The sequence below is a fragment of the Phocoena sinus genome, chromosome 2 (genome assembly GCF_008692025.1).
Source record: "Phocoena sinus isolate mPhoSin1 chromosome 2, mPhoSin1.pri, whole genome shotgun sequence".
In the NCBI taxonomy this organism is placed as follows: Eukaryota; Metazoa; Chordata; class Mammalia; order Artiodactyla; family Phocoenidae; genus Phocoena; species Phocoena sinus.
Window position 1 is genome coordinate 10,941,660 of NC_045764.1, and position 19,417 is coordinate 10,961,076.

Genomic DNA, 19,417 nt, shown 5'->3' on the forward strand with positions numbered 1-19,417 from the left:
TCTGTCTTTTCTCTTCTAAACATTATAAGGCAAAACAAACACAAAATTTCATTGGCCTTAGGAATAATTAAGAAATTCAGGGCATTGCAAGAGCTTTAAAAGCCCCGTCCAGTGAGACAAAGTTAAAGGTAATATAGGTCAAGGCTACTGCCAGTCTCTTGGTGAATATTCTGCCATTCTGAACACAATAATTTGCTATACACACTGAAAAATACCTAACAGGTACAAGAAGATTTCTCTAAATTTAAGTAGTAGAACATCTGCATGACTACGAGACCGTGTTGATGTTGCCATTTTATTATAGCCTAAAAAGAAACCCAGTCATTTGGTCTTCAGACTTATTAACATTACCACTGAATAATTTGTAAAGAGACATCCTTGCCCCATTTTCTGAGCCACCCCACATTGCCAACCCCTACTCCTCGGATGAAAAAAATATGATGTTTAGATATTGATAGATATAAGGATAAGATGGGGGTGGGCTTTAGGCTCCATCCAGTACATAACCACAAAAAACCAAGATTTATAATATACTTACTCGACTAAGAATGAATTATCAGTCTTCCTAAACTGTTTCCTCATTTTCTGAGAATTCAGTTTTGCCTCTTAATTGCATTTCTAAAGCTATCGTTATGGGAGCCCTTTGCATGCGCTTTCAACTCATAATTAAATCTGGCTTCTAAATGTTTCCCATGTGATCATCTATAAGATGTATGCCTCTTGTTTTTTAGGCAAACTGATTATGCCAACTTTACTTGATATACCCAACCTGACTTGGGTGTATCTGGTAGAAGGGAGCTATTTGGGTTGTAACAGGCTTATTCTCTGCTCCGGGCTTTAGAAGAACTCCCTAATTCAATTTCTGACGATGCTCACAACATCTCAGTAGTATGTTAAATAGGAAGAAGATAACCATTTTTGTAGGTCAAAAACAGTAAACAATTTTACATATAGTTCAAGCTAATATATACATTATAGTCTACATATTATCTTTTATTTTTTCATCCCCCACTATAATGTAAACTCCATGAGAAAAGGGACTTTGTCTCTTCTGTTCACTCCTGTAACCACAGTTCCTAGAGCATTACCTGGGGACATAGTAATTGCTCAACAAAAGTATATTGCATGAATTAATGAATAAGTGAACATTCAAAACTTCCTTTATAATGTTTCCTGGGGGAGTGTAGAATTATCAGGGGTATATTGGTTTTCTGAGGCTGCCACCATAATAAGTATGGGGTAGCTTAAACAGAAATTTATTTTGTGACAATTCTGAGAGCTAGAGTCCAAAATCAGGGTGTTACTGGGAATTCCCTGGTGGTCCCTGAGCTTCACTTCCGGGATTATGGGTTCGATCCCTGGTTGGGAACTAAGATCCCACATGCCACATGGAATGGCCAAAAAAACCCCAAAACAAAACCAATAACAAAGCAAAACAAACAAACAAAAAAACAAGATCAGGATGTCTCCAGGGTTCATTTCTTCTGAGACCTCTCTCCTTGACTTACAGATCGCTGTCTTCTCCCTGTGTCTTCACATGGCTTCCTTCTGTGTGTGTTTGTGTCCGCATTTCCTCCTTTTACAAGGACATCAGTCATATTGGATTAGGGTTCACCCTAATGACCTCATTTTAACTCAAGTCCCTCTTTGAAAGCATGTCCAGCTACAGTCCCATTCTGAGGTACTGGCATTTAGGGCTTCGACGTATGAATATGGGAGGGGGACACAATTCAGCCTATAACAAGAGATTAATCCAGTTCATAAACTTTTAATAATAAGTATTGTTTTTTTCTGATAATAAAAGTTATATAAAATGATTTAAAAGTTCAAACAGTACAGAAATGAATAAAGTCAAAGTCCGTAGTAGTTGTGATGGGGTTAAGATTTGAGTAAGGTGGGGTTTTTTGTTGTTTTTTTAAATTTATTTAATTTACTTGTTTTTGGCTGCATTGGGTCTTCGTTGCTGCGCGCAGGCTTTCTCTAGTTGCGGCGAGCGGGGGCTACTCTTTGTTGTGGTGCGTGGGCTTCTCATTGCGGTGGCTTCTCTTGTTGCGGAGCACGGGCTGTAGGCAGGCGGGCTTTAGTTCTTGTGGTGCACGAGCTCAGTAGTTGTGGCATATGGGCTTAGTTGCTCCACAGCATGTGGGATCTTCCAGGACCAGGGCTGGAACCCTTGTCCCCTGCATTGGTAGGCAGATTCTTAACCACTGCACCACCAGGGAAGCCTTTGAGTAAGGTTTTGTCAAGATAGTTGTTGCCTTCGGTTCTTGGAAATAAAGTGTAATTATTTTACATTTTAGCATTTTGACAAACCACTTTGATGTGGCTGTATCAAAATAGATAAGTTGGAATGGTCAAGTCAAAGAGACTGTGTAAAAATGGCCAGTTTCATCTGCTGCTAATAAAGAGAATGTGGTAGAGAGAGATAAGTAACTTTGGATAGCAGTTATTTTAGGTGGTGAGCTGTAATTAGGGAGGAGTGAATAGGAAACCGCAGCAGTATTGGTCATTTATCATTTCTTAAGCTGCATGTTAGGTGCATAGGTATTACATGATTTTTATACCTTATAATAATAATAGTTTTAGTGAAAAACATCCACAGATTCTTGGATACATCAGATACATCAAGTTTGATTTATTTACTTGGTGATTTTACAGTAACTTTCCTCTGAAGAGGCAATTATTCATAATATTGAAGGTACTCAGAAAAAAGTTTTAATGTTTCTTTGGACTTTTTTCAATGGGCATACTGAACATTTGTTATTGAAATCTTTATAAGAAATTTTTTTTTTTTTTTTGCGGTACGTGGGCTTCTCACTGTTGTGGCCTCTCCCGTTGCGGAGCACAGGTTCCGGACGCGCAGGCTCAGTGGCCGTGGCTCACGGGCCCAGCCACTCCACGGCATGTGGGGTCTTCCCGAACCGGGGCACGAACCCGTGTCCCCTGCATCGGCAGGCGGACTCTCAACCACTGCGCCACCAGGGAAGCCCAGAAAATGTTTTTACAATAGCTAATAAAAATTTTTTAGCTAGCATATGATTTAGGGTGTTTATTTTCTTCCCTTAGATTTTTATATTGTTCTCCAACATATTAATTAATTATGTCACATTTAATCTTTTGCATTTATGATTACTGATTTTTACCTTAAATATTTGAATATATTATTAATAAAACTCTAATATACTAGTGGTAAAATATCTGGATGCTATAAATAGTACTGAGTAGCCACATTTATAGTTTAATATTAACAAGGAAATGTTATGTTTAACAGAAAAAAAGTTGGAACGGAATGAGCCCAGAAAGCCTCCTGTACCATTGAGGACGGACCATCCAGTCATGGGAATACAGAGTGAAAAAAAATTTATAAATACAAATGCAGCCGATGTCATTATGGGAGTGGCTAAAAAGCCTAAACCAATTTATGTTGACAAAAGAACTGGAGACAAGCATGACCTTGAAACTTCAGGACTAGTTCCAAAGTACATCAATAAAAAGGTAGCCTTGTGATATATTAATAAGACCTGATAGTCAGATAATTTAAATATGGTATTCATAATGATTGTATTATCACTAATAGTGCCCTCACTGACAAACTAATGGTTACCAGTGGGGAGAGGGAGAGGGGAAGGGGTTGGAATGGGGTAGGGGATTAAGAGGTACCGATTACTATGGATAACATAAATAAGATACAAGGGAAATATAGCTAACATTTTATAATAACTTTAAATGGAGTTTATATCTATAAAAATTTTGAACCACTACGTTGTACACCTAAAACTAATATAATATTGTAAATCAACTGTACTTCAATTAAAAAAAATAGTGCTCTCACTGGACAGATTATCTAGATTGCCAGTTCTCGTTCCTCTGAAGTCCGTGTTTGGTCCAAATCTAGTGTGATGAAATTACAGAGAATTTGGAATGAACAACAACATATAGTTCAGTAGAGGGAAACTATAACTGTTTTTCGTAATTTCAATTATTAATGTATTTAACATTTATAGCAAATATTCTCTGAAAGGTACTTGTTTTTGGTGAGGTGGAATTGTCACTAGAAGCACGTTGTTACTACAAATCTAGAAGGAATAACCTTTCAGAAGATCCTAAGATTCAGTCATTAGTTTACATTATCTTGTTAACAGAATGAGAGAAATGAAGAGGAAAACAACTTTAGAACCATCCATCCTATCAGTGTACTGTAAATAATTCACAGTACTATTTCAGTTTGAATATACTCATTTGTGTTTGGTTTAGAGTAAAGCAGACCTTGAAAGTACTGTACAATAGTCAGTCTTTTCAGGACCTTCATTTCTATCTGAAAAGGTGCTTATCAGGTAGGCACATAATTTCATTGTTGAAAATTATAGAAGCTTGGGTTTAGCAGTTTAAATACAGAACTTTAAAATTTAAAAAGCTTATGCAAAATACCTTCTATAAAACCTATTTTACTTTGCATACTTATAGAGCACAAAAGTGCTGGAAACACACATAGTATATGAGTACAAAATCCTAAAGAGTAATAATGCATAATAATAACTTGGGCAAAAAAGAAAGGAAGGAAATAAGGAAGAAAAGAAGAGAAAAAGAGGAATTTGTAACATGTAAGAGGGGCTTGTACTGAGGTCATCCAGTGATCTACCATGGTGAATCCAGTGACTGTTCACCATCAAAACAGGAACCTCAAGGCTGTTGCCAGAGAACACTACTTATTCCCTGAGAAACCATTGTCACTCAGCTGGCTGAGACACCTTTGGAAGACCTTAGTAGGGATCCTGGAGTTGGCAGCTCATGCTTACAAAGATTTCAAGTTTCTCTGGATACGTCCTCCTTCTATGGCCCCTGGAGGCTCTTCGGGGTCCTTGTCCCACAGGGTGTGGAAAAGCAGAAACTTCATTCTCCTGGCTCTTTAAAGCGATTTCCAATCCATCCTTTCTCCACCATCACATAAAAACCCTTCTCCTTTGATGGTCATGCCACAAACCGCCACACTGGCTGCCTTCTGCCTAAGCTGTCCACTTCAATACATTTTCTGCCTTGAACAGGAAACTGAGAGTCTCCATCACAGAGACAGAAAAATACGAGGTTAGTCTACCTGTGCTTGTCTACGAAGCCACGCAAATTCTCTGCGCCTAGTGTACTCTCGATGGCTAACCAGTCAGGGCTTACGAAGGACTAACTCAACTTACTTTCTACTTATCTGAGTTAAGCTAAAAAAAATCTGTTATTGGCAAGTGAGATAGTGAGTCCTTTTAAAGGCAAGGCCATTTTTTAAAAGTGAATGAACCTCATGTTTTAGTTCCAAATAAAGTATTACATGCCCATTTGTGCCATGAGAATATTTTGTGTAAGCAAACTGAAGCATGGATGTTTGCCTGAGTTACATAGCAATAGTAGGAAGACAAGCGTTTCAAATTCTAACTCTGCCACTTACTTAACTCTGTGATTTTTACCAAGTTATTAGATTTATCACAGCATGGTGAGGATTGAAATGATATAAAATATATTCAGCACTTGACACAATACCTGGTACCTAACAGAAGTTCAGTAAAGAGCGGATATTATAATATACGCAATTATTAATATTAATACTATGCATTACCCTCAATGATCCAGCACATAGGAATATTTCAGATCACTGCAGCTTTTACCCATTTGTGACGTAGTTCCTTTTCCTACACAGAGTGTGCCAAATATAATTTAATCACTTGTGATGACACAATCATCATTGGGAACCTCAGTGATTGTACTAAGCTGAAATGAGGGTTGCCCTCAGTGTTTCCTGAAATGGATTGGACTGGTTACCATGAAACTAACTTACCAGAATACTGAGCTCTTAGAGTCTATTTGTATAGTGCTTTGCAACTTTCCAGAACACATATGTAGCTAGGATTTCTATCCCTTATTGTCAGGATTAGGTTAGGTTGTGCTGTGGCTAACAACCCCCAAGTTGCAGTAACTAAAAGCAACTGGGTTTTATTGGTTGCTTGTGCTACCTGTGCATTGAGGACTGTTGGGAGCTCTGCTTCTTGTCCTGACCCCAGGACCCAGGCAAACCAAAACATCACCCATCACCATACCAGAGAGAAAAAGAACATGACAAGTCAACCATTAATTCATGAGGCTTCTACCCAAAAAGGACATTACTTCTACTCACACGGGGAAATTCAGGTCACAGGCTGCATCTTACTTGAAGGGGAGCAGGAAAATATTGTCATACCAAGTGCCTAGAAGGAGAAGAACCAGAATATTTGTGAATAGTTTTAATGACTCATATCTCACAACAGCTACTTCCTCAGAGAGGTCTTCCCTGACATCTTTTTTTTTTAACTTAAATTTATTTTTTTATACATCAGGTTTTTATTAGTTATCCATTTTATACATATTAGTGTATACATGTCAATCTCAATCTCCCAATTCATCCCCCCACCACCACCCCCCTCCGCTTTCCCCCCTTGGTGTCCATATGTTTGTTCTCTACATCTCTGTCTCTGTTTCTGCCCTGCAAACTGGTTCATCTGTACCATTTTTCTAGGTTCCACCTATATGCGTTAATATATGATATTTGTTTTTCTCTTTCTGACTTACTTCACTCTGTGTGACAGTCTCTAGATCCATCCACGTCTCTACAAATGACCTAATATTGTTCCTTTTTATGGCTGAGTAATATTCCATTGCATATATGTACCACATCTTCTTTATCCATTTGTCTGTTGATGGGCATTTAAGTTGCTTCCATGTCCTGGCTATTGTAGATAGTGCTGCAATGAACATTGGGGTGCATTGGTCCTTTTGAATTATGGTTTTCTCTGGGTATATGCCAGTAGTTGGATTGCTGGGTCATATGGTAATTCTATTTTTAGATTTTTAAGGAACCTCCATACTGTTCTCCATAGTGGCTGTATCAATTTACATTCCCACCAACAGTGCAAGAGGGTTCCCTTTTCTCCACACCCTCTCCAGCACTTGTTGTTTGCAGATTTTCTGATGATGCCCATTCTAACTGGTGTGAGGTGATACCTCATTGTAATTTTGATTTGCATTTTTCTAATAATTAGTGATGTTGAGCAGTTTTTTAATGTGCTTCTTGGCCATCTGTATGTCTTCTTTGGAGAAATGTCTATTTAGGTCTTCTACCCATTTTTTGATTGGGTTGTTTGTTTCATTAATATTGAGCTGCACGAGCTGTTTATATATTTTGGAGATTAATCCTTTGTCCATTGATTCGTTTGCAAATATTTTCTCCCATTCTGAGGGTTGTCTTTTCATCTTGTTTATGGTTTCCTTGGCTGTGCAAAAGCTTTTCAGTTTCATTAGGTCCCATTTGTGTATTTTTGTTTTTATTTCCATTACTCTAGGAGGTGGATCAAAAAAGATCTTGCTGTGATTTATTCAAAGAGTGTTCTTCCTATGTTTTCCTCTAAGAGTTTTATAGTGTCCAGTCTTACATTTAGGTCTCTAATCCATTTTGAGTTTATTTTTGTGTATGGCGTTCGGGAGTGTTCTAATTTCATTCCTTTACATGTAGCTGTCCAGTTTTCCCAGTACCACTTATTGAAGAGGCTGTCTTTTCTCCACTGTATATTCTTGCCTCCTTTATCAAAGATAAGGTGACCATATGTGCGTGGGTTTATCTCTGGGCTTTCTATCCTGTTGCATTGATCTATATTTCTGTTTTTGTGCCAGTACCATATTGTCTTGATTACTGTAGCTCTGTAGTATAGTCTGAAGTCAAGGAGTCTGATTCCTCCAGCTCCGTTTTTTTCCCTCAAGATTGCTTTGTCTATTCGGGGTCTTTTGTGTCTCCATACAAATTTTAAGATTTTTTGTTCTAGTTCTATAAAAAATGCCATTGGTAATTTGATAGGGATTGCATTGAATCTGTAGATTGCTTTGGGTAGTATAGTCATTTTCACAATAGTGATTCTTCCAATCCAAGAACATGGTATATCTCTCCATCTGTTTGTATCATCTTTAATTTCTTTCATCAGTGTCTTATAGTTTTCTGCATACAGGTCTTTTGTCTCCCTTGGTAGGTTTATTCCTAGGTATTTTATTCTTTTTGTTGCAGTGGTAAATGGGAGTGTTTCCTTAATTTCTCTTTCAGATTTTTCATCATTAGTGTATAAGAATGCAATAGATTTCTGTGCATTACTTATGTAATTATTTACAACTTTACCAAATTCATTGATTAGCTCTAGTAGTTTTCTGGTGGCATCTTTAGGATTCTCTATGTATAGTGTCATGACATCTGCAAACAGTGACAGTTTTACTTCTTCTTTTCCAATTTGTATTCCTTTTATTTTTCTTCTCTGATTGCCGTGGCTAGGAATTCCAAAACTGTGTTGAATAATAGTGGCGAGAGTGGACATCCTTGTCTTGTTCATGATCTTAGAGGAAATGCTTTCAGTGTTTTACCATTGAGACTGATATTTGCTGTGCGTTTGTCTTATATGGCCTTTATTATGTTGAGGTAGGTTCCTTCTATGCCCACTTTCTGGAGAGTTTTTATCATAAATGGGTGTTGAATTTGTCAAAAGCTTTTTCTGCATCTATTGAGAAGATCATATGGTTTTTATTCTTCAGTTTGTTAATATGGTGTATCACATAGATTGATTTGCATATATTGAAGAATCCTTGCATCCCTGGATAAACCCTATTTGATCATGGTGTATGATCCTTTTAATGTATTGTTGGATTTTGTTTGCTAGTATTTTGTTGACTATATTCATCAGTGATATTGGTCTGTAGTTTTCTTTTTTTGTAGTATCTTTGTCTGGTTTTGGTATCAGGGTGATGGTGGCCTCATAGAATGAGTTTGAGGGTGTTCCTTCCTCTTCAATTTTTTGGAAGAGTTTGAGAAGCATGGGTGTTAGCTCTTCTCTAAATATTTGATAGAATTCACCTGTGAAGCCATCTGGTCCTGGACTTTTGTTTGTTGGAAGATTTTTAATCACAGTTTCAATTTCATTACTTGTGATTGGTCTGCTCATATTTTCTATTTCTTCCTGGTTCAGTCTTGGAAGGTTATACCTTTCGAAGACTTTGCCCATTTCTTCCAGGTTGTCCATTTTATTGGCATAGAGTTGCTTGTAGTAGTCTCTTAGGATGCTTTGTATTTCTGCGGTGTCTGTTGTAAATTCTCCTTTTTCATTTCTAATTTTATTGATTTGGGTCCTCTCCCTCTTTTTCTTGATGAGTCTGTCCAATGGTTTGTCAATTTTGTTTATCTTCTCAAAGAACCAGCTTTTATTTTTATTGATCTTTGCTATTGTTTCCTTTGTTTCTATTTCATTTATTTCTGCTCTTTATGGTTTCTTTCCTTCTACTAACTTTGAGTTTTGTTTGTTCTTCTTTCTCTATTTCCTTTAGGTGCAAGGTTAGATTGTTTATTTGAGATTTTTCTTGTTTCTTGAGGGAGGCTTGTATTGCTGTAAACTCCCCTCTTAGAACTGCTTTTGCTGCCTCCCATAGGTTTTGTATCGTCGTGTTTTCATTGTCATTTGTTTCTACGTATTTTTTGATTTCCTCTTTGATTTCTTGGTTATTTAGTAATGTATTGTTTAGCCTCCATGTGTTTGTGTTTTTTGTGGTTTTATTCCCTGTAATTGATTTCTAATCTCATAGCGTTGTGGTCAGAAAAGATGCTTGATATGATTTCAATTTTCTTAACTTTACTGAGGCTTGATTTGTGACCCAAGATGTGATCTATCCTGGAGAATGTTCCATGTGCACTTGAGAAGAAAGTGTAATCTTCTATTTTTGGATGGAATGTCCTATAAATATCAATTAATTCTATCTGGTTTATTGTGTCATTTAAAGCTTGTGTTTCCTTATTAATTTTCTCATTGGATGATCTGTCCATTGGTGTAAGTGAGGTGTTAAAGTCTCCCACTATTACTGTGTTACTGTCGATTTCCTCTTTTATAGCTGTTAGCGGTTGCCTTATATATTGAGGTGCTCCTATGTTGGGGGCATATATATTTATATTTGTTATATCTTTTTATTGGAATGATCCCTTGATCATTATTTAGTGTCCTTCCTTGTTTCTTGTAACATTCTTTATTTTAAAGTCTGTTTTATCTGATATGAGTATTGTTACTCCAGCTTTCTTTTGATTTACATTTGCATGGAATATCTTTTTCCATCCCTTCATTTTCAGTCTTTATGTGTCCCTAGGTCTGATGTGGGTCTCTTGTAGACAGCATATATATGGGTCTTGTGTTTGTATCCATTCAGCAAGCCCGTGTCTTTTGGTTGGAGGATTTAATCCATTCATGTTTAAGGTAATTATCCATATGTATGTTCCTATTACCATTTTCTTAACTGTGATGCATTTGTTTTTGTAGGTCGTTTTCTTTTCTTGTGTTTCCCACTTAGAGAAGTTCCTTTAGCATTTGTTTTAGGACTGGTTTGGTGGTGCTGAATTCTCTTAGCTTTTGCTTGTCTGTAAAGCTTTTGATTTCTCCATCAAATCTGAATGAGATACTTGCCAGGTAGACTAATCTTGGTTGTAGGTTCTTCCCTTTCATCACTTTAAATATATCATGCCACTCCCTTCTGGCTTATAGAGTTTCTGCTGAGAAATCAGCTGTTAACCTGATGGGAGTTCCTTTGTATATTATTTGTCATTTTTCCCTTGCTGCTTTCAATAATTTTTCTTTGTCTTTAATTTTTGTCAATTTGATTACTGTGTGTCTCAGTGTGTTTCTCCTTGGGTTTATCCTGCCTGGGACTCTCTGCACTTCCTAGACTTGGGTGGCTATTTCCTTTCCCATGTTAGGGAAGTTTTCGACTATAATCTCTTCCAGTATTTTCTCGGATCCTTCTTCTATCTCTTCTCCTTCTGGGACCCCTATAATGCAAATGTTGTTGCATTTAATGTTGTCCCAGAGGTCTCTTAGGCTGTCTTCATTTATTTTCATTCTTTTTTCTTTATTCTGTTCCATGGCAGTGAATTACACCATTCTGTCTTCCATGTCACTTATCTGTTCTTCTGCCTCAGTTATTCTGCTATTGATTCCTTCTAGTGTATTTTTCATTTCAGTTATTGTATTGTTCATCTCTGTTTGTTTCTTCTTTAATTCTTCTGGGTGTTTGTTCTTTAATTCTTCTAGGTCTTTGTTAAACATTTATTGCATCTTCTCGATCTTTGCCTCCATTCTTTGACCGAGGTCCTGGATCATCTTCACTCTCATTATTCTGAATTCTTTTTCTGGAAGGTTGCTTATCTCCACTTCATTTAGTTGTTTTTCTGGGGTTTTATCTTGTTCCTTCATCTGGTACATAGCCCTCTGCCTTTTCATCTTGTCTCTCTTTCTGTGAATGTGGTTTTTGTTCTACAGACTGCAGGATTGTAGTTCTTCTTGCTTCTGCTGTCTGCCCTCTGGTCTTCTCTGACATCTTTATTTATCTCAAATAGCTCTCATGACTTTCTTTTTTCTTACTGTATTTTACTGTGGAGCACTTATATATATTATTTCATACTTTATTTTTGGTGAGTTTCTCTCACTACAGAATGCACATTCCATGAGGACAGCAACTTTTCCTTTCTTATTCACTAGTGTAGCTAGCACCAAGTACATCCTCAAATAATGCTTTGAAGAATGAACAGGGAGTAGTTCTGTTTCTCTACACAGTGGTATCGACACATTCACTAACTTGAAAGAATCATAGCTGATTGCTTCACTGTCAGTCCTTGTTAAGCAGCCCAGGAGCCTAAGATTGTATTTTGTTGTTCCAAAAACAACCTAAGGGGCCCACGTCAATTTTTTCTTAAAGCAGATGTGCCTAGCATCTTTAAGAGTTTGTTCTTACAATGCATTGGAAGCATTTATCTTCCTTTTTTTTTTCTTTTTATGAGATAATGCACAAGAGACCTTAAGATATTTGAGATATTTCAAAGTAAAATCTGAAGCACCTAAAAGAAAAAAAGAAAATCCAGTTCCTTGGGGTAAAGTAAGGGCCAAGCCATCAGCCAAGAACAGGCACTGGGAACATTCAAAAGAGGGAAAACAAACAGCCATGATAACAGCACAGATGGTTTTGAATGACCAGAATCAACTAGTTCCAAATAGGAAAAAGCAAAAATTCACTGACTTTTGTTAACTTGCAGTGTTTTGAGCAAAGGCTTTAAGTCTGTAACATTTCTTTTGCTCCTAATCATTGGTTGGTATGTACACATAGGTAAGATTACTTTCAGGATGTTGATTTTTTTTTTTTTTTCCTGAAAAATCCTTACAAGGGTTATGGTGTCACGCCTGATTACATACGTAAGCGAAATGAAGAAGTGAAGAAAGCCCAGGAAGAGTATGATAACTATATCCAGGAAAACCTCAGGGAAGCAGCTATGAAAAGGCTATCTGATGAAGAAAGGGAGGCAGTTCTGCAGGTAAGCGTCTGAAGTTTACATTCATGTGTAACTCTTTAAAACATCTCTGAAAGAAAGGTCCACCATCAGTGATTATTAAGGCCCGCACTTTGATTTTGAAATCAGAACACTCTCTTTTGATTATAGTGACAACTGCATGCAACAAAGCTGGCTCTTGGGGAGAGCAAAAAGTTGTGAAATAGGGACTGTTGAATAATAATTTGTTTCCAACTAGGTGAGCTTCTGTTTCTTCCTGAAGTAGTGTCATAAGCAAGCTAAGCTTCTCCTTCAATGAATGTGCATAAATAAAGTAAAAAAGCATTTTGATTTTCATTCCCATGCCCCTGAATTTTTCAAAAATAATATCCATAAGATAGATACTTTTCACTAGGTGGAGCTCTAGAATAATTGAAACTGTCCCTAGACCAACTTTTTTTTTCTTTCTTATAAGCAAGGGTCCAGATTTTAAAATAACCAGGTGTTAGGCTTTACATGTGTTTTCTTTCTTTGGAATAAAACAGACTTAAAGACACTTACACTGGAGTTTTTAATGCAAGACTTCTATCTGAAGCATTTAAAATATTGGGGGGTGTGAGCACCGTTGCTCCATCATCTTTAGAGAGTATTTGTTAAGCACCTACGGACACTGTTCTATAGTTGTGCTCTCTTATAGAGGTAAAAATACTACTTTATTCTTTTTGTTACTTTGAAAGCTTTCTACAAAGTCATTTCTAGTGACCTTTTCAAAACAGAAAAAAAAACCCTCTTTTTACAACATTAATTTCTATTGAAAAATGGATTCATATGCTGTTATAAAATCTTAGCATTTTATCAGTGTTATCCCAATCATCAACAAACATTTATTAAATGTCTGTTCTGCATAGAGTATCATGCTAAGCCCCAAGGGGCATAAAATAAAATTTCTGCTGTGGATAATGTTGTAATTTAATTGATAAGAGGTGCTGTGTATCTATGTACATATAGAAAGATGTGTGTGTGTGTACAGATCATATGTTTTTCATAAGGTTCGCAGGCATGAACATCCAGTGCAGGACGTAGGTAGGTCTTTAGCTGAGCCTTAAACTGCAGAGTAAGAGGATATCCCAGACAGCAGGAGTGGCCCGAGGGCAGACACCCTGTCTCTTTGTTGCCAGCAATCTCTGCAATGCCTAACCTAGTGCCCAGTATAAACACAGGTGATTAATAATGGTGCGCTGGAGAGAAGGAAGGGAGACAGGCAGGCAAGAAGGCTGGCACACGTGGAAGTGGGACTCGGCCGGTCATTTTCAGGAAGAGCACTGTTCTTTGGTTCCCTCCCTCCCTCTCTCCCTCCCTCCTTCCCTCTTCCCTCCATCAGATTCTGCCATTCTTAAAATATACATGTTTTTGTGAAAGCCAGGTTTTTACATCTAAGAAAAATAGGAAAAGAAGGGAAGAACTTCCCTGGGAAGGAAAAGGCTCTTCCCTCGGCAACTCCTTAGTGGGTCAGCAGCCCTCAGCTTCCTGATGTGGTCACTACAGAGTTTCTTTGTAGACACTTTGATAGACAATAGCTGACCCTCCCTTGGATGCCTTATTAGCTGGGTAGTGTAGCTGCCATGGTAACAAAGCCACAAGCTCTGTTCCTGACAAGCCCTGAACCCTGCTCCCTTCCCTGGTTAAGAGTTGCATGTAGTTCTATGACAGTACGGTCATGTGTCCCTGAGTAGGGCACATTCTGCTCGTTCTTCATAAAATAACATCCAGGAAGGGATCATCTGGTCTAATTATTCCAAACGTCTCATTTCACAGATGAGGATATGAAATGCAAATATATCAGTATTAAGTGGGCACATTTGTTCATTCATCCCTCCGTTCACCTACTGAACATCTAATCTACCATGTTCCACTCACTGTACCCAGCCTGGGGGATATACTGTTGTGAGCAAAACAAACGTGGTCCTTACTGTCAGTGAACTTGGAGGTTGGTTTACATTTGCCCCTGGTCACAACATTATCAGGTAGCTGAAGAGGGACTAAAACTCACATTGACCAGTTCCCAGGCCTGTGTTTTCCTACCACGTGATAAGCTCGTGCATAAGAGGTAACAGAGGGAGGCTCTTCCCGCCCAGGATCCAGCAGGGGACGGAAGGCATACTAGGCTGGGATTCTGAAGAGAATCTACAAAGGAACTATTTACAGAGGTGAAGCAGGGCTAAGGGAACCAACAAGGAACACTGAGGCACCCAGGACTAGGGACAGCAGGAATCACCACCACCCTGGGCTGGAAGGGCAGGGGCAGGAAACAGCATTACCAGAGCCGGGTGGGAGCTGGAGCCTGGAAGAGGGGCTCCGACAGGCACTGTCGTCACAGATGCAAGGGCCAGTCGTGTCCAGGTGATGTCCAGGGTGGGGGAAGAAATGCCCCAAGCTTGCTCTCCTCCCACCGGTGTCTTCCTTAGCTGAATTCAGGCAGAGGCTGGAGGGAACAGCGCTGGGGGAGGAGCAGCCCATAGGAATAAATACCTCAGCCCCACCACCGCCCAGCCCCTAGTCACAGCGCAGAGCCAGAGGTGGAGAATGGATGGGGGTGGCAGCAGAGGAGCATGGACCTGAACACACTCCTATTATTTTATGACCGCTTCTCCCTATGTGAAAATTTTTCCAAAATTAACAATATTATTTCAGTATTAAACTAGAAGAGAGAAAAAATGAAGAAATAAAGATAAGGGAAAATCAGTATCGCTGCAGTGGATAAAAGATTATTTTTAGATGAAATAACCACAAAACCGCTAAGAGGCTATTTTGGTATAATATGAAATATCAATCACATTTAGTTCCCATCCCTAGAGGTGGACTTTGATCCAAATGTTATTGTACACCCTGGAAGATAAAGAAACCTATCCTTTAAAAAGAAATACTGCAAAACGTGTAGCTGCTGTGACCACAAGGAATAGGGAAAGATCACCCAAGGAGCTATGAAAAACCTTTGATATTTCAAAGTGTATAAATACATAGATTTCTTCTCTGCAACAGGCAACCCTGTGGAGCACTGTGGAAACATATTTCCCATTTCATAATGAAAGCCTATAGAAAACCAGAATTCTTTAGAGGACTTCTTATTGGAATACTCCTCATACACTACTAAGCACTGTGTTAACCCATCCCTCTCTTTTTAAAATGTAGAAGACGCTTCTACCTTTTCCCTGTCCCAAATCCTTGATATAATCTCACTCAAGAAATGCTCAACATTTGTGGCCTTTTTTCTCAACAAATCTTTTCTATAAAGTGTGTCCGAACTTGTAGTCATTTTTACCTGAGCACGGAAATAAACCGTTTTCTCCCCGAAAAGTTTACAAGATTAAATTTGTACTATGAGGGCTTATTATTGAAGGTATTGTTATATAAGACACTTCTAATTCTCTCATAAATCTAAATGTATGGCCATGATTTTCAAGGACCATATTTTCTTTCTTTTTTTTTTAATCAATAATTTTAAATTATGCTACTCCTGAGCTCTGGCTAGGACTTCCAATACTATGTTGAATAAAAGTGGCAAGAGTGGGCATCTTTGTCTTGTTCCTGATCTTAGAGGAAAAGCTTTTAGCTTTTCACCATTGAGTATGATGTTAGCTGTGGGCTTGTCGTATTTGGCCTTTATTATGTTGAGGTATGTTCCCTCTGTATGCACTTTGTTGAAAGTTTTTTTTTTTTTATCATAAATGGAGGTTGAATTTTATCATGCTTTTTTGCATCAATTGAGGTGATCATATGATTTTTATCCTTTATTTTATTAATGTAGTGTATCACATTGACTGATTTGCGAATATTGAACCAGCCTTGCCTCCCTGGAATAAATCCCACTTGATTAGGGTACAGGCATACCTTGTTTTATTGCACTTCATTTTACTGTGCTTCACAGATACTGAGATTTTTACAAATTGAAGATTTGTGGAAACCCTGCACTGCCAGATGATGGTTAGCATTTTTTGGCAGTAAAGTATTTTTATTATTAAGGTATTTGTTTTTTAAAACATAATGCTATTGCATACTTAATAGACTATGGTCTATTTCTAGTTTCATACCATTGTGGTCAGAAAATATGTTTGATATGATTTCAGTCCTCTTAAATTTATTAAGACTTGATTTGTAGCCTAACATATGATCTGTGCTGGAGAATGTTCTGTGTACACTTGAGAAGAATGTGTATTTGTTGCTTTTGGATGGAAAGTTTTATACATATCTGTGAAGTCCATCTGATCTAACCTGTCATTTAAAGTTGATGTTTCCTTACTGATTTTCTGTCTGGATGATCTATCCATTGATGTAAGTGGAATATTAAAGTCCCCTACTCTTATAGTATTGCTGTCTGGTTTTTTCTTTCAATTTGTTAATATTTGCATTCATATTTTGATGCTCCTATGTTGGGTACATAAATATTTATAAATGTTATATCCTCTTGTTGTATCAACCACTTTATCATTATGTCATGCCCTTTGTCCCTTATTACAGTCTTTGTTTCAAAGTCAGTTTTTCTGTCATAAGTATAGCTACCCCAGCTTTCTTTTGGTCTTCATTTGCATGGGATATGTTTTTCCATCTGTGTGTCAGGGATCATAATTTCCAGGCAATATTTTAAATGTTACTTTCAGTTTCACTTTTCATTTTTGTGTAAATAAAATGATTTGTGCACCCATAGTGAATAACAGAAAGTGTCAATTTATAAAATTTCATTGCATGAGTTCAGTGAGTTTAAGACCATTTTGTCAGTGGAGCCACTAGTGCATTGTGATAAGAAATGATAACTGTGCAGAGATGGAAATAACCTTTATTGCTCCTAAGAGATTCCTAATTTTGAATTTGTTGGTTTCTGAGAACATAAAACGTTAACTTACATTATTGAATTAGCATATGTGTTACATGTAATGATATTTCAGTCATTTCTAGAATAAATTAATGGGAAGTATAGATCCATTAACTATATGGAGGAAGAATTCTTTCTAATACTGAAAACACATAAAAGATCATCTCTTGTTAAATTGAATTTTGGGGCTTCCCTGGTGGCGCAGTGGTTGAGAGTCCACCTGCCGATGCAGTGGACGCGGGTTCGTGTCCCGGTCCGGGAGGATCCCACATGCCGCGGAGCAGCTGGGCCCGTGAGCCATGGCCGCTGAGCCTGCGCACGTGGAGCCTGTGCTCCGCAACGGGAGAGGGCACAACAGTGAGAGGCCCGCGTAACACAAAAAAAATAAAATAAAAAATTGAATTTTGGCATTTTATACAATTCCATTTAGTCAGATATAAGAAAACATGGCCATGTAAGTCAGAATCAAGTGTTTTGATGTGATTTCTCTGTTGAAGAATGAGGATATTTTTTTTCTAAAGAAAAAAAAAGAAAATTTTTATAAGAAATAATTTCCTGTTCAAAATTGTTTTTTTGCTTGGGACATCAACTCTAAGTTGTTTTTACCAAAGCATTTGCTATGAGCTTAGTTTCATACTACTCATAACTCTGCATACACGTATTTGATGGTAAAAACAAGTACAGTAACATTAAAAACAAAGAAAATAAATACTCCCAGTGGGAATTGAGCACACAATCAAGGACAGGGTTTGGCCTTTATACAGTATTTTTTGTTACTGTGGCCAAGAACTTGATAAACACATATCATTTTTTAGTTATTTTTGTCGGCTTTCTTTACCTGTTTACATTTTTCCTTCCCAGTGCAATTTTCTTTGCAATTTACTCTGCTTCTGCAGTTTACTTTGCTATGTACAGTTTTCTTTACCATTTGCAGGGGCTGAAAAAGAACTGGGAAGAAGTACATAAGAAGTTTCAGTCCCTCTCGGTCTTCATCGACTCCATACCAAAGAAGATTCGCAAGCAGAAGCTGGAAGAAGAAATGAAGCAGCTGGAACACGACATTGGTGTCCTTGAAAAGCACAAAATTATTTATATTGCTAATAAGTAATGGTGGATTTTTAAAAATATAGTCATTTTAACATAGAAAAAAAAAACACGGAAAACATAGAAATTAAATCATAAGTTTTTTTCAAAGAGTAAAGTACTATGAAGAGTATAGTCTTTACCAAAACGCTTAGGCAATGTTTAAAGAATAATTGTATTATTTACTTACATAGAGAAAAAAAAATTTTTTTTTCACCAGCGTCAGGGTTTCCATGTATAACCTGATTAAAATTTGATGTTAGGTTTTCCAGTTTGATAGCATAATTCATTATTATTATGTACTAGTTTCAGATAAACATTCATTTCTGGGCCCTGAAAAATAAAGTCAACACTCAGAACTTCACATTTTTTTCTACACTGCGTAATACAAGGAATACAAGGTTAAAAACTGTAAAGTATTTTGAATTGGAAATAGTGGTGTAAGCCTTTTTAGTACTCTGAAGTATTTTCTACATATTATTCCAGAGATCCAAAAATTACATATATTTTCTGATAGCCTATGTCATATGCAGCTATTCACAGCTATAAATATTTTCAATATCCATAATGTTATATATAGGCTGAGAGGTTTACATCTGGAGGAAGAAAAATTAAGAAGGTAACATAAAATCAAGGAGACAACTTATAAATTGTGTCACTAAGGATTGTTGAAGAGAATAGCCTTCTTCCTGACATCCAACTTTTAAAAACTGCTGTTCTATGTGCTTTATTCCATAATTTACTATGTGTACTTCACGAAAATGGATATTACTTTTTCTTTTTGGCTTTCTCTATTTCGTGAATTCTAATGTTTCTATTTGTAAGGTTACATAATTTATTAAGCAATAAGTTTATGTAAGTAGAGCTGTCTTCAACTCAAAATAAATGAGCCTATAAATGTCCAAAAAGAAGATTCTTTTATGAAATTTTAAATTAGAGAAATTTGGTAAAATATATGAAACTATAAAATATCAGAGCAATATCAATTTTACTGCTTACACTGATTTTTATCCTGTTGGCAACACAGAAAAAAATGATAATTTTTTCAAGCTTTTTCACAAACACGGAATTTGGGAGCATTGTAGAAAAGTTAACTTTCATTAAAGAAAAATTTTTGAATTTTA

At 37.1% G+C, this 19,417-nt stretch overlaps 1 protein-coding gene across 1 annotated transcript in view; it reads left to right on the forward strand.

Annotated features, from left to right (window-relative positions):
* Positions 1-19,191, forward strand: part of ENKUR (enkurin, TRPC channel interacting protein) — a 29,679-nt gene extending 10,488 nt beyond the window's left edge. Inside the window, exons 3-5 of the mRNA XM_032623137.1 lie at positions 3,272-3,495; positions 12,242-12,388; positions 18,145-19,191. Of these exons, the coding sequence (XP_032479028.1) occupies positions 3,272-3,495; positions 12,242-12,388; positions 18,145-18,318 (545 nt within the window). The 3' untranslated portion in view covers positions 18,319-19,191. The remainder of the gene's footprint in view (positions 1-3,271; positions 3,496-12,241; positions 12,389-18,144) is intronic.
* Positions 19,192-19,417: the final 226 nt, after the last annotated feature.